Source organism: Peromyscus eremicus, chromosome 2 (assembly GCF_949786415.1).
Source record: "Peromyscus eremicus chromosome 2, PerEre_H2_v1, whole genome shotgun sequence".
NCBI lineage: Eukaryota > Metazoa > Chordata > Mammalia > Rodentia > Cricetidae > Peromyscus > Peromyscus eremicus.
The window spans coordinates 122,998,165-123,012,682 of record NC_081417.1 but is presented as its reverse complement, the minus strand read 5'-3'; the positions used below and the strand labels follow the sequence as shown (position 1 = coordinate 123,012,682).

At 37.2% G+C, this 14,518-nt stretch overlaps 1 protein-coding gene and 1 non-coding gene across 10 annotated transcripts in view; one reads left to right on the top strand and one right to left on the bottom strand.

Moving 5' to 3' along the window:
- Positions 1-14,518, bottom strand: part of Tut4 (terminal uridylyl transferase 4) — a 140,801-nt gene that overhangs the window by 35,116 nt on the left and 91,167 nt on the right. For all 9 annotated transcript variants that reach the window (XR_009377620.1, XR_009377619.1, XM_059254668.1 and 6 more), the window contains exons 21-24: positions 6,583-6,660; positions 6,230-6,407; positions 5,681-5,728; positions 5,334-5,416 (exon numbers count right to left, since the gene is read on the bottom strand). Coding sequence is in view for 7 of the 9 variants with exons in the window: in XM_059254668.1 (XP_059110651.1) it covers positions 5,334-5,416; positions 5,681-5,728; positions 6,230-6,407; positions 6,583-6,660 (387 nt within the window). In the remaining 2 variants the exon portion in view is untranslated. The remainder of the gene's footprint in view (positions 1-5,333; positions 5,417-5,680; positions 5,729-6,229; positions 6,408-6,582; positions 6,661-14,518) is intronic.
- LOC131905403 (U6 spliceosomal RNA) lies at positions 10,760-10,866 on the top strand. The gene has a single exon (XR_009377918.1). It is a non-coding gene; the product is annotated as a U6 spliceosomal RNA (small nuclear RNA).

Genomic DNA, 14,518 nt, shown 5'->3' with positions numbered 1-14,518 from the left:
AACATAGAATGTACCTGAGAAGGCCAGAAAACATTTTCCAAGTCTTAGAACTAAGTTCATTTCTCTTCTATCCTAGTACCTTGCTCATCCTTCTTTTAGTGCTTGATTGTTCAGGAACACTAGCTTATCCGAACAGTAGAGTTTATCCTAACAGTAGCCATACTTCTGGAAGCCAAGAGAGCTTTTTTGCTGCCTATATAAATCCATGTAAAAATCTGGGATAAATACCCAAATAGAATAGTAATAACAATAATTACAAAAAAAAAAAAATGGTCAGTGTAGAAAAACTGAAAATCATACGTATTTCAGTATTATATTATAAAATAGCACAGCTACATTAAAAATACACACACACACACACACACACACACACACACACACACACACAAGAATATTCAACCAAATCAGTAATTCCACTTCTTGGAGTAATCTAATAAAAACATACATTCATGCATCAAAAAAACTTTATACATATATTCATAAAAGCACTGCTCATAATAGCTAAGACATAGAAGCAACACAATTAAACAAATGAATGGATGAATAAAATATGGTATATTTATATAGTAGAATATTACATTCAGCCATAAAAGGAAATAAAGAACTGACACATCCTACATCACAGATGAAACTTAAAAATATGTTTAGTGAAAGAAACCAGGACCAAAGAACTACATATTATATGATTCTAAATGAACAATAGTAAAATCTAGAAAAAGAAGGCTAGTGGATTGAGAATGGGAAAGAGAAGCACTCTTGGAGCCCTGCATATTCTCAGGAGTTCTTTCTGACTTTCTTTAATAAACCTATGCTTCCTCTTCTTTAAAAACAAAAACAAAAACCAGTGTGTATATGTCTCTGTGAAAGAGGTGTGGGTAAGGATTAGAAAGACGGCTCTGGCCGGGCGGTGGTGGCGCACGCCTTTAATCCCAGCACTCGGGAGGCAGAGCCAGGCGAATCTCTGTGAGTTTGAGGCCAGGCTGGTCTACAGAGCGAGATCCAGGAAAGGCACAAAGCTACACAGAGAAACCCTGTCTCGAAAAAAACCAAAAAAAAAAACCAAAAAAAAAAAAAAAAAAAAACCAAAAAAAAAAAAAAAAAAAAGAAAGAAAGAAAGAAAGAAAGACGGCTCTGCAGTTAAGAGCAATTACAGCTCTTGCAGAGGACCCAAACTCAATCCCAAGCACCCACGTTGAGCAACTCACAACTGTCTATATCTCCAGCTACAAGTAAATCTGATGCATCTGTGTACTCAGTTGCACATACCCAGGCACCAACCCACATGCAAATAATTAAAACACAAAATAAATCTTAAAACAAAAACAAAAACAAACAACCCTCAGAAATAAAAATAATGAAATTTTGGTGGTATGGTTACCAAATATTCTGAATAACTCAAAGCTCTGATTTATACTTTATCAGAATTACACCTCAACAAAACTGTTTAAGCTAGTATGGTACATGGAAGCAGGTAGCCAAATGGCAGGGAGGGAATCTTCAGAAAACGAGTAAAGAAACCCAAAGTTTTAAGAGTAAACATGCATAGAATGGACATAGCAATAAACTCAGACAGACTTAAGAAGCCACATGACTGAGGCCTGTAAGCCTTTGCTACACCCAGGTACTGGGATTACAGGCATGTTCTACTATGTATAGCTACAATTCTATTTCCTATCAAAACAAGAGCAACAACAAAGTCCTTTCTCAGTTCACCAGTGGCTTAAGGCAGAAACAGGCACCATCCATCATTCTGTTCTTCTTTATCCATCACTTCTAAGTAATCGTCAAGCAGTGGTCATTCTTTTTTTTTTTTTTTTTTGGTTTTTCGAGACAGGGTTTCTCTGTGTAGCTTTGCGCCTTTCCTGGGACTCACTTGGTAGCCCAGGCTGGCCTTGAACTCACAGAGATCCGCCTGGCTCTGCCTCCCGAGTGCTGGGATTAAAGGCGTGCACCACCACCGCCCGGCTGCAGTGGCCATTCTATTCCTGAATTTCTTTATGTTCCTCTACCTCACCATCACTTAAAGTGACCTGGTTTTGAGATTTGTAAAACTCAAATACTTTAGGTGGTGGTCAAACATGAAATATAAGAACTTACATAATGAAAAGCAAAATTTTGCAAAACTATAAACTTAAGACATTCAGAATATGCCAGTAATGAATATAATTTATACAATTTAAGTTTACTAATAAAGAAAACCATAATTTTATGAGTATGTGTGTGAAGAAAGTAATTCACTTAACTGAGATAAAAAGTGTTCCCTATCAAAATCCATGACAAATATTCACCTGTAATTCATCTGTTACAACAAGAACAGAAAGGAAGAAGGAAGGAAGGAAGGAAGGGAGGGAGGGAGGGAGGGAGGGAGGGAGGGAGGAAGGAAGGAAAATAAAAGAACTAAGAAATAACAAAGTGGGACAAAGTATAGGACTTCGTGAATTTTGAGTAAAACAAAATTTAAAATGCTTTAACAAAAAAAAAAAAAAAAAAAGATTTATTCTTTTGTGTATGTGTGAGGACCTGCATGGATGTATGCACACCATGCATATGACTGGTGCGCATGGAGGCCAGAAGAGGGTGTCAGGTCCCTTGGAACTGTACTTACAGATATTTGTAAGCTAATATGGATGCTGGGATCTGAACTCAGGTCCTTTACAGGAGCTATTAGCCACTGAGCCATCTCTCTTGAAATACATTTTATAGAATGAGAGATTACAAGTAACTAAAGATACAGTAAGACTATCAAATGCTGTGGGATGTCTTTCTGTATGCTGTAAATATGTGATGCTCTGACTGGTTGATAAATAAAGCTGCATTAGCCTATGGCAGGGCAGGATAAGGTTAGGCGGTACATTCAAACTAAAGGTGAGACAGAGAAGGGTGGAGTGGGGAGAGATACCAGCCCTCCACCCAAGGAGCAACAAGATGCCAGCAGACTGGTGGTAATGCCATGGCCATGTGGCAACATATAGATTAATAGAAATGGGTTCAGTTAAGAGCTAGCTAACAAGAAGCCTGACCCATAGGCCATACAGTTTGTAAATAATATAAGCCTTTATGTGTTTACTTAGGACCAAGCTGCTATAGGACGCTGGTGGGAGAGATTCATCCTGACACGGGCCAGGCAGGACCAAGAAACTTCCAGCTACAATCAAAGTATACTGAAAGTCCAGTTAAGGGTGGTGAGTATTAATTTGTAGCTGTACTATACATTAGAAATTGCCGCCGGGCGGTGGTGGCGCACGCCTTTAATCCCAGCACTCGGGAGGCAGAGGCAGGTGGATCTCTGTGAGTTCGAGGCCAGCCTGGTCTCCAAAGCGAGTTCCAGGAAGGCGCAAAGCTACACAGAGAAACCCTGTCTCGAAAAACCAAAAAAAAAAAAAAAAAAAAAAAAAGAAATTGCCTAGGTTAGCAGGGTGGTGGTGATGCACACCTTTAATCCCAACACTTGGGAGGCAGAGGCAGGTGGATCTCTGTGAGTGTACGGGCAGCCTGGTCTACAAAGCGAGTTCCAGGACAGAGAGGAAACCTTGTCTCAAAAGGAAAAAAATTGCCTAGGTTTTATGACTTTCTTCTCACTGGTGCTATTCAAAGCAGACAGACAGATGATAGCTGGAGTTAGTGTAAGGTTGAACATATATGGATATGAAAGGACAGTAGTTACTGTAGAATGAGGAAAAGTATAAACCAGAAAGTAGACAGGGTCAAATGGGAAAAAAAAAGAGAGACAGAAGACAACAGAAAGTTGGTTAATATTATATATTAGAGGACCAAATAGTAGCAAAAAATAAAGTGGGAATATCTGAGTAAAGAAGAAAGATGAAAAAATAGAATGTATACTTTTATCTGTGCGCAGTGTGTGTCTGCGTGTGCGTGGGTCATGTGCACATGTGTGCGTGTATATATGTGTGTGTTTTGGCTTTTTGAGATGGGATATCATGATGTAGTCTATACTGGCCTCATCAAAGCTGGCCTTGATCTCGTTTCCACCTCACAAGGGCTGAAATTACAACTGTTGAGTCACCAAGCTCAGCATACTTTTATCTTTCTGAACATTCCTGTAAGTATCCAGCATATTTAGCAGTGAAAATGATATTAAGTGTAAACATGAAAGACAATGAATAGTTCCTATAAGTTACAATACTGATATAATAAAGACAAATGTCCAAAAAAAGGGGCTGTAAGCTATAAAATACCATACACTAAAAATTTAAATAGAGTAAGTAAGAAGATTAAAAAAATGATTAGAGGCTCAAAGGCTCCTCTTTCTAGACATCAAAATAACATTTGGTTTTAATACTAAATAAATGAAACAAAACTAAATATAAATCTACATATAAGTAGGAACTAGTTGCAATGTACTAGATTATAAAGGAGTACTAACCTTCTTAATTGAGTTACAGGACTCGGCACTGTGTACTTCCCCTACTAGGTTCCCACTGAACATGCACATCAACAGTATTCCACTATTTACAATAGTAAAATGTCACTAAATGTGTATTGCTATGTCAATTAATGCATTAATAAAAATGTTATTTTTTTCTAAATAACTTTTTCATAATTTTTGTGTTTTAAAATTTCCTACTTAATTATATTCAATAATTATTGCCCACGAAGAGGCTAACAAAAATAAACATACATGAGAACCAGTGTTCCAAGGACAAAAGATTCTGCTTTTACTCCACCATAAAAAGAAGAGTTTTAAAACTAGACTGAGGGGCTGGAGAGATGGCTCAGAGGTTAAGAGCACTGCTTGTTCTTCCAAAGGTCCTGAGTTCAATTCCCAGCAACCACATGGTGGCTCACAACCATCTGTAATGAGATCTGGTGCCCTCTTCTGGCCTGTAGGGATATGTGCAGACAGAACACTGTATACATAATAAATAAATAAATTTTAAAAAAAAATATAAAACTAGACTGAATAAGTTTTCAAGAACATTCATTATGTGATAATAAAATCCATGGTTTTACTCACTCCACATTTTTTTCTCTTAAAAGTCTCTTCCCCTAAATCTGAAACCTCCGCTGGCCTCCTAACCAATAGGAAGCAAGCAAAAGCTGAGTGAGACCAAACAACAGTACGTGACAAACACAAGCCAGGTCAGCAGGGAAGTCCTTCCTGTAGTCTAACCCTGGCACTACAGATACAGCAGAGCTGGGAGGAGACACGATAAGCAAGTACTTCGGGTCTGTCTTTTCTGTTATTTCAGGACTGAGAAATTTGCATCTGAGGTTTTGCTCCCTTTTACTTTGCCATCTGTAAAAACCTCAATGACAATGAAGTTCTATAAGAAAAAAGAAAAGAATGAAAATTCCAAATAATGTAAACTTACAGCTTCTCTGCCAATGAGTGGATAAAAGGGGGTACCAAAAAGTTTCCTTCCATTGATAAATGCCTTCATAATGAAATTGGTCACTGTGAAGAAAGAAGATGATAAAAGATGCAGACATTACTATGTCAGAACTTACTTTTTTTTTTTTTTTTTTTTTTTGAGATAAGGTTTCTCTGTGTAGTTTTGGTGCCTGTCCTGGATCTCGCTCTGTAGCCCAGGCTGGCCTCGAACTCACAGAGACCCACCTGGCTCTGCCTCTCGAGTGCTGGGATTAAAGGTGTGTGCCACCTCCACCCAGCTCCTATGTCAGAACTTTTAAAGGAAGATTTTCTGTATTTAAAACTTACTTTTTCTAGAAACACCAGCACCAAGGTTATGATTCAAGTCAAAAGGATCTAGAAAAGAAATATTTGTTAATTAGTAAGTACTACACCATAAAGTGGACTTTGCAGGAAGAGGAGTCTAATTCTATATATTTTCAAACTATTCAACACAGTGAATTTTTTTATTTTATCTTTTACTTCTATTTATTTACTCATTTATTCTATTTATATATTTACTTATCTATCTATCTATCTATCTATCTATCTATCTATCTATCTATCTATCTATCTATCTATCTATTTATTGGTTTTTCAAGACAAGGCTTCTCTGTGTAGCTTTGGCACCTTTCCTGGATCTTGCTCTGTAGCCCAGGCTAGCTTCGAATTCACAGAGATCTACCTGCCTCTGCCTCCCGAGTGCTGAGATTAAAGGCATGCACTACCACTGCCCGGCTGTGAATTATTCTTTTAAAGTTATTAAGTGACAGAAAACAAAAGGCTGACACTTTCAGAGAAGTTTTCCCTGCTAATTTTTCTTGTGGTTCTTGAATTAACAATAATATAAACAATCACCTTCAATTGCAATGCATTTAGATGTCCACTGCTTCTCAAAAGTGGTCAACAGCTTTTTCTGACGAATACTGATTACATACTCCTTGAAATCAAACTCTTCAGTATAGAAGCGAAGTAGTCCTAACCAAAGCTCTCCTAGTGATTCTGTGTTCTTTCCAAGGGAAGGTAAACGCTTTTTCTTCAGGGAAGGAAAAGGGAAGGAAAAGAGAAAGATGGAAGAGGAGGGTAAGGAAAAGAAGAGAGAAATAGGCATATTATTAAAAATATAAAAATTAAAAACAAGTAAATTTTTTAAACCATGCAAATCCTAACATCAGTAAGCATTCTATAATATGAAATTAAACAAAAATTACCAGTTCTTCTGTTTTATCAAAGAAAAAAGCATTCCATCCATCAACCATTCTCTGTGGAATCTGTTTTCCATCAAAGATCTGTATAAAAAATATTATAATTAGATTTCAAGTTATTCAACCCAAAGACCTACAAGCCTTCATTATCATTTTAGAATTTACCTACAGGAGACATTAATGAATTACTTCCCGAGAAAAAACACTAGGATGTGATAACTTGATACCAAGTAACAAATTAATGAGAATATACCTAAAACCAAGCTGAGAACGTCTATCTTAAGAGTATCAGACTCTCCGAAAACACTTATTATTATTTGATGCTACCTGTTTGGCCTATCTAAATACATCCAGCCCAAGATCAAGTAAAATCAAAGTAAAGAAAATAAAAATGTGCTTGATTAAAGCACAGATAATATTGATTACATACCCAAAGGAAATCAGTGTCACTGTTCCCTAGCATTTAATCAGTTACTAATATCTGATAAGACAGGAAACTACTTAGATATCAGATTATATTTAATGGAAAATTAGGTAGCTTTTCCGACATCTTTATAAACAAATTATGAATTTTTTTAAGTTTATATTAATTTGTGCAGTCTGGCCTCAAACTTGAAATCCTCCTGCCTGAGCCACCAGAGCAGCTGATAATGTGTCACTGTGTTTGACTAAGAAATACTATTCTGTACGAAAAAGAAGCATCCAATAAAAAAACGATCCTTTTAGATATAATTGAATTCCACAAGTAATTTTATGATTTGCTTTTCTTTTTTTGAAACACGGTCCAAGCTGGCCTTGAATCTGTTATGTAGCCAAGGATGACACTGAACTTCTGATCTTCTTGTCTCTGGCTTCTGAATACTAAAAGTATAGGCATATGGCGCAATGGCTAGTTTATATACTACTAGGGATCAAACCTAGGGCTTTATGTATGCTAAACAAGCATGTTACCAATAGACCAACTGTGCTACACATCCAGGCCTTGTAACTTGCTTCTCTAAAAGAGGTTTAATAAAATAACTCAACAAATTAGAAACATATACGATATTGCTTCAGAGTCAGCAAAACTAATTTCTAGTCTCAGGCCTATATACTGATTCTGGTCAATATAATTATCCCCATAACCTCCAATTAACCCAGTAAAGATAAAAGATTACATTAACTACACAAGTAGTTCATAAATCAACTTTTTTAAAAAGTATTTATTTTCTAATTACTAATGTGGATATGTGTGAGTGCAGGTACCCAAGGAAGCTAGAGGCATCAGATCTCCTGTAGCTGGAGTTACGGGAGATTGTAAACTGCCCAAAAGGGTGCTGAGAATTAAATCTGGGTTTTCTGCAAGAGCAGTAAGTACTCTTAACTACCTGTGCCATCTCTATAGTCCCCAAATTTACTTAAAATTTATTTATTTGTTTTTATTTTACTTGTGTGTCTTGCTTACGTTTCTGTGCACCATCTGTGTGCCCAGTACCCAAAGGGACCAGGAAGATGTCTGATCCCCTGGAACTGGAGTTACAGATGATTGTTAGGTGTCATATAGGTACTGAAAATTGAACCCAGATCCTCTGGAAGGGCAACTAGAGCTCTTAACCACTGAGTCATATGTCCACCACCACCCCAAAAATTTTGCACGCCTTGAATCCCAGCACTCTGAGGCAGAGCCAGGCAGATCTCTGTGAGTTCAAGGCCAGCCTGGTCGCCAAAGCAAGTTCCAGGAAAGGCACAAAGCTACACAGAGAAACCCTGTCTCGAAAAACAAAAACAAAGAAAAAATTTTTTTTTACTTTAAAAAATAATTACGGGGGGCTGGAGAGATGGCTCAGAGGTTAAAAGCACTGACTGCTCTTCCAGAGGTCCTGAGTTCAATTCCCAGCACCCACATGGTGGCTTACAGCCATCTGTAATGAGATCTGGTGGCCTCTTCTGTGTACCTAATAAATAAATAAATCTTTAAAAAAAAAAAATTACATTTATCTATTGTATATGTGTGTTCACACACACGCTCAAGAGCATGTGCCATGACACACATTGCACAGGTGGTCAGAAGACAACTTGCTCATACAGGTCAGTTCTCTTCTTCCACCACACTGAGTCCCAGAGACAGAACTCAAGTCATCAGGTTTGAGGACAAGGGCCTTCACCCGCTGAGCCGTCTTGCTGGGCTCCATAAAATGTAAGTAACCTTCCTGAAAACTGACATGTGAAATAAATAACAAGTGTCTTATTTAATATTTATTTGTTTTTATTTACTTATGTATGTGTTAATGTGTTTTTTTTTTGGTTTTTTTGTTTTTGTTTTTTTTTCCCAGATAGGATCTGCCTATGTTGCTCTGTACGAGCTGGAACTCACTATTTAGACCAGGCTGAACTTGAATTTGGAGATCTGCCTGCCTCTGCTTTCTACTGCTGGGATTAAAGGTGTGTGCACCACCTCTGCCACCAGTCCAGGTGCGGAAGTGTTTTAAACATGGCACAGCTTTTCTTTCCCTGTCTTCACGTCTCCTAACACACAGACAGTAATGAGCCCCAAATACAATGTAGAAAACCACAGTCACCCAAAATTGTTTAGTGTGTGTTCTAGCACTTCACAAAACAACAAATAAGCAAAAGATGTGGGAGCTGGAGAGATGTCTCAGTTGGTGAAGCACCTGCTTCTCAGAGCCCACATAAAAGCTGGGCATGATGCTGTTTATGCCCCTGTAGTCCTAGAGACATTAGGACAGGATGCAGATAAAACAGGGAGTCTGGAACTGGAGCTGTACATCAGTGGTTGAGTATTTGCCTAACATGTGCAAGGCCCTGGGTTCATGCTCTCGGAAAAGTGAAAGCTTTAAGAGGCTAAAGTATAAATTCCAGCATTAAAGATTTAGATGTTAGGGCTAGGGATGTAGTTCAACGGTTGGTACAGCTTGCTTAGCATGTAGGAGACCCAATTTCAATGCCAAGTACCAAAAATTCAAAAATCATGTTTAAGAAACTTGAACATTCCCATGTCTACTTTATTGTTATAATGTTTACAATGTACTCCTATACCAAAATTATACTTTTTTTTTAGTTGTGTTAAGGCAAAATTTACTATCTTAAACATTTTGATTGCTGGCATTAAGTACATTCACAGTGCTGAGCTACCATAAGCCATTTAGTCTTTCTTTCTTTTTCTTGTAAAACTACAACGCTATATGTGTTAAATTGTTATTTTCCATGCATCCCTCTCCCAGCTGCTGGCAAATACAATTCACCATTCTATTTTGTGTGAATTTGATTATTCTAAGTACCTAATTGGAATCAAATACTATATCTCTTTATTAACTGGCTTACCTCATTTGGCATAATGTCCTCAAGGTTCTTTGATTAAATTTAATTTTCCAGTTGATATAGTTTAAGAAAGCATAAATTTTCATGTAATCAACTAAGAACAATACTCCTAAATCTCTTTTACTGTTAATTTTTATGTAAAGAATTTTCTTGGACTTACGATTTGCTAGAACAGAAAAAAAAACTCTGCTTAAGAAAGTTCCTTTTAACCTGAACATATTATTGATCAACAACAAAACAAACAAAAAAACCTCCAAAGGTTAGGAACTCAGTTTGGTGGTAGAGCCCTTGCCTAGAAGTTCAATCCCAGTACTACGAAAACAAAACACTCCAAGAGCCAACACATAGTGTGGTTTATACCTGAAACCCCAACTACTCAGGAGATAGGCAGAATAATACCAACTATCAGGTCAGCCTTAGCAATTTAACAAGATGTCATAAGATATAATCTGTAATAACATAAAAATTATAAGCTTATAAAATATCTAAAATTATAAGGGAACTTGAGATATACCTCATTGATACAGCATTTGCCTAGCATGAATAAGGCTCTGGGATCAATACACAGCACCAAACAAAACCCAGACTAAACCTTAATAACCAGATATTTAAAGTTAGCTTTAATTGCAAATGAAGCCAGAAATAAGTAATGTTATTAAATATATCCTTAACATTAAAAAAAAAAAAATCCGTGCCAATGGCCAGTACTTAAATAATACCAGACAACAGAAACCATATGACAACCAGAAAGGGCTGGAAGCAAAAATGTACGTATCAGTCTGGAGTTATCAGTCTCGACCCACAATACTGGGTCCATTGATTGCCTGTCATTTTAACAATTATAATATGTTAACCAGATAGTGGGGTCTTCTCTTTCAACAGTACATATACTAAAACTGAAGGGACACAGAGAAGATCAGCATGGACTATGCATAAGAATAACAGCAAATTCATGAAACAAGAAGGGTATATGAGAGGGTTTGGAGGGAGAAAAGCAAAGAGGGAAATGATGTAATTATATTATAATCTCAAAAACTAGAAGAAATATTTTAAAAACAGATAATGGGAAAGTTTTCTTAAGTTTAATAAAAGATTCTACTATATTTTCCCAACAGTAACAATAATTTTGGTAATTATAATAATCAAAAAATAATGGTAAAAGAATAATTAAAACAATCACACTATGAACACCTACTTTTATATCTATTGTTAAAAGTTATTCAATTTCTCGGTTTTATTTATTGGGTTGCTTGAGAGGTTCTCATTATGTAGACCAGGCTGTCCTTGAACTCACAGAGGTCCTCTGCCTCTGCCTTCTGAAATGAGGAGTGCATGCCTAGCTTGCCCTTGTTTTCTAACTTTTGGAGAAAGGTGTGGTACTATGTAGCAAGGTTAGTGAGTTTGGAACTGCTATATCCCAGTCTTAAATTGGAGGGCCGGCTCTCCTGCCAATTACAAACATGCTCCCACCCATGCACCAGTTCAGTGTCTCTGCTATGGAAGACAACACTGGAAAACTGTTCTCATTACATCTTGTTTGGTTTTGTCTGTTAAGACAGGATCTAACTATGTAACCTAAACTTGAAATCATCCCACTTCACATCTGCCATCGGTATTACATTTTTATTGATAATGAAACTCAAAATTATGGAGGTTAGGCAGCTTGTCGAAGTCCATACTATCAGAATTATGAGTCTGACTAAATTCTGAGCCCAAATAACATACCCGCATATATTAGCCCATGCTACCCCAATGATTATTAATCCATGGGAGATCAGAGAAAGAACACTGTGAAAACAAAAATCTGTGGCCCATTCATGTTAATCATATGCTGTCAAAAGAACAAAGTATAAATAATATGTGAATAATACCAAAGCTCCCCAAATTCAAAGCCTAAATAATCAAACATAGAAAGTGATAAAATTGGCTTTGGCAGGCCTAATTAATTAATTAATGATAAATTTTAAAACTTATAAAAGTGAGAGCTGGGCATAGTGGTACACACCTTTAATCCTGGCACTTAGGAGGCAAAGGCAGACAGATCTCTGTGAGTTCAAGGCCATCCTGGTCTACCTTGAGTTCCAGGAAAGCTATGTAAAGCAACCCTGTCTCAAAAAAAAAAAGAACAAATGAAAGCTGAAAGCTGTAATACTCATGGGGGGCAGGGAGACACGGAGTATATAGATTCAAAAACTGTTCAATGTGTATAGAGGAAAAAAGATCATGGAGTGGGTTTAGATGAGAGGAAGAAAGTTAACATGGACAGCAACGGACCCATGGAGACAGTGTCTTCTGGAATAAGAAAAACTACTGTTAATTTCTCAATGTGACTCCAGACAAAACACGTAAATAAAATATTTCTCTGGAATAGTAGTGTTAAAATAAGAACCTGGATGCTCACCCTCTGTGGCCCATTACCCTGCTCTCCAGCTTCAAGGTAGCAGAGTTCAATGACTGGAGGGAAGGCAAATGAGGCTAAAGTCCAAGAACTCAAACCTCAAAGTTAATTGGCATCTTTTGGTTAAACAAAACAAAACAACAAAATTAAAAGAAAAATCATAACCAGCAATAAGTGGAAAAAAACAGGAACATAAATTAACATAAAAGTAAAATAAGAAACCACAACAAGGGGGCTGGAGAGATGGCTCAGAGGTTAAGAGCACTGCTTGTTCTTCCAAAGGTCCTGAGTTCAATTCCCAGCAACCACATGGTGGCTCACAACCATCTGTAATGAGGGCAGACAGAACACTGTAGACATAATAAATAAATAAATCTTTAAAAAAAAAAAAAAGAAACCACAACAATAGACCCTATAAATAATAAAAGGCAATATTTTGAATTCTCTATTCCCAAATATAATAACCTGTATAAACTAGACTCTTCTTTCTATGCTTTTTCTTTTGTTTTCTTTCTTACTTGCTTTGTTTCATGGTAGTCCAAGATGCTCTCAAACTCGTTATATAGCTCAGAATGACATTAAACTCCTGATCCTTCTGCTCCCATCTCCCCAGGTTTTGGGCCTACAGGCACACACCCCATCTGGTGGATGTGGTACTGTGGAATCAAACACTGGGCTTCATGCATATTAGGCCAGCACTCTACCAAATGAGCTAAATCCCTAGCCTTTATGTTATCTGTTTGTTTTTTGAGACAGGGTTTCACTCTGTAGTCTAGGCTAGCATTAATATCACAATCTTCCTGCTACCTGCCTCAGCATCCCAAAGTGCTTCAATTACAAGCATGAGACCATACCCAACTAGACCAATTATACCTAATAGACCAATTTCTTAAAAAATACATTTTGCCAAAATGCACACAAGGAAAAACAACAATCTGAATAGGTGTGTATCAGTGAAAGAAACTAAATCAATACCTAATAACATTCAAAACACAATCCAACAATATATCAAAAAAATTTATAAATCAAGACCAATTGAGATACATCCCAAGTATTCAAGACTGGTTCAGAATATAAAATTCAGGCCAGGCGGCAGTGGCACATGCCTTTAATCCCAGCACTTGAGAGGCAGAGCCAGGCAGATCTCTGTGAGTTCGAAGCCAGCCTGGTCTACAGAGCGAGATCTAGGACAGGCACCAAAACTACACAGAGAAACCCTGTCTCGAAAAACCAAAAATAAATAAATAAATTAATTAATTAATTAATTAATTAAATTCAAACTAATCTATCACATTAGCAAGCAAAATTAATTATTATTATTATCAATAGACTCAGAAAAAGCAACTGATAAAACTCAAAACTCATTCATGAAAATGAAAGTAAAACCAGACACAGTGACACACAACTACTTCCAAGTTCAAGAAAATCAGATAAACTCAGAGTTTATGAAAAGCTTGGGCAATACAAAAAAACTGTATCCCCAAAAGGACAAAAATAGCTAGGCATGGTGGTACAAGACTACAATCCTGGCACTAAGTAAGCAGAAGTATAAGGGTCACCAAGACCAGTCTGGTATATACACATATCAAATTCTAGACCAACCAAGGGCTACACACAAAACCTTTATAAAATTTAAACAAAATTAAAAAACAAAACTAAAACCACAACAATGAAAACAAAAAACTTCCATAACCTAGGGTGTAGAAAATTGTTTTAACTTGATAAGAAAAAAAAAACCCTCTATAGGCCTCTTTTCCCTCCGGCAGTGCTAAGCACTGGCACTGTGTGCCATGAAACATCTGCATAGTCATGAAATATCTTTCTCTGCTTCTCCTTGGAGCCAATTTGTATTTTTGTTTCCAGTCCTTCCCTAACCCTCAGACTTGACTCCTCCCTGAATTCAGTCTTCTCCTTGTGCTGTCCACTTCAAAAATTTTGCTGCCGGGCATGGTGGCGCACGCCTTTAATCCCAGCACTTGGGAGGCAGAGCCAGGCGGATTTCTGTGAGTTTGAGGCCAGCCTGATCTCCAAAGCGAGTTCCAGGAAAGGCGTAAAGCTACACAGAGAAGCCCTGTCTCAAAAAAACAAAACAAAACAAAACAAAACAAAACAAAAAATTTTGCCAAAGACCATGCTGGAGAGATGGTTCACTGGTTAAAATCACTTGCTGCTCTCAGAGAGGACCGAAGTTTGGTTCCCAGCACACGCTGGGAAATTTGCACCCAC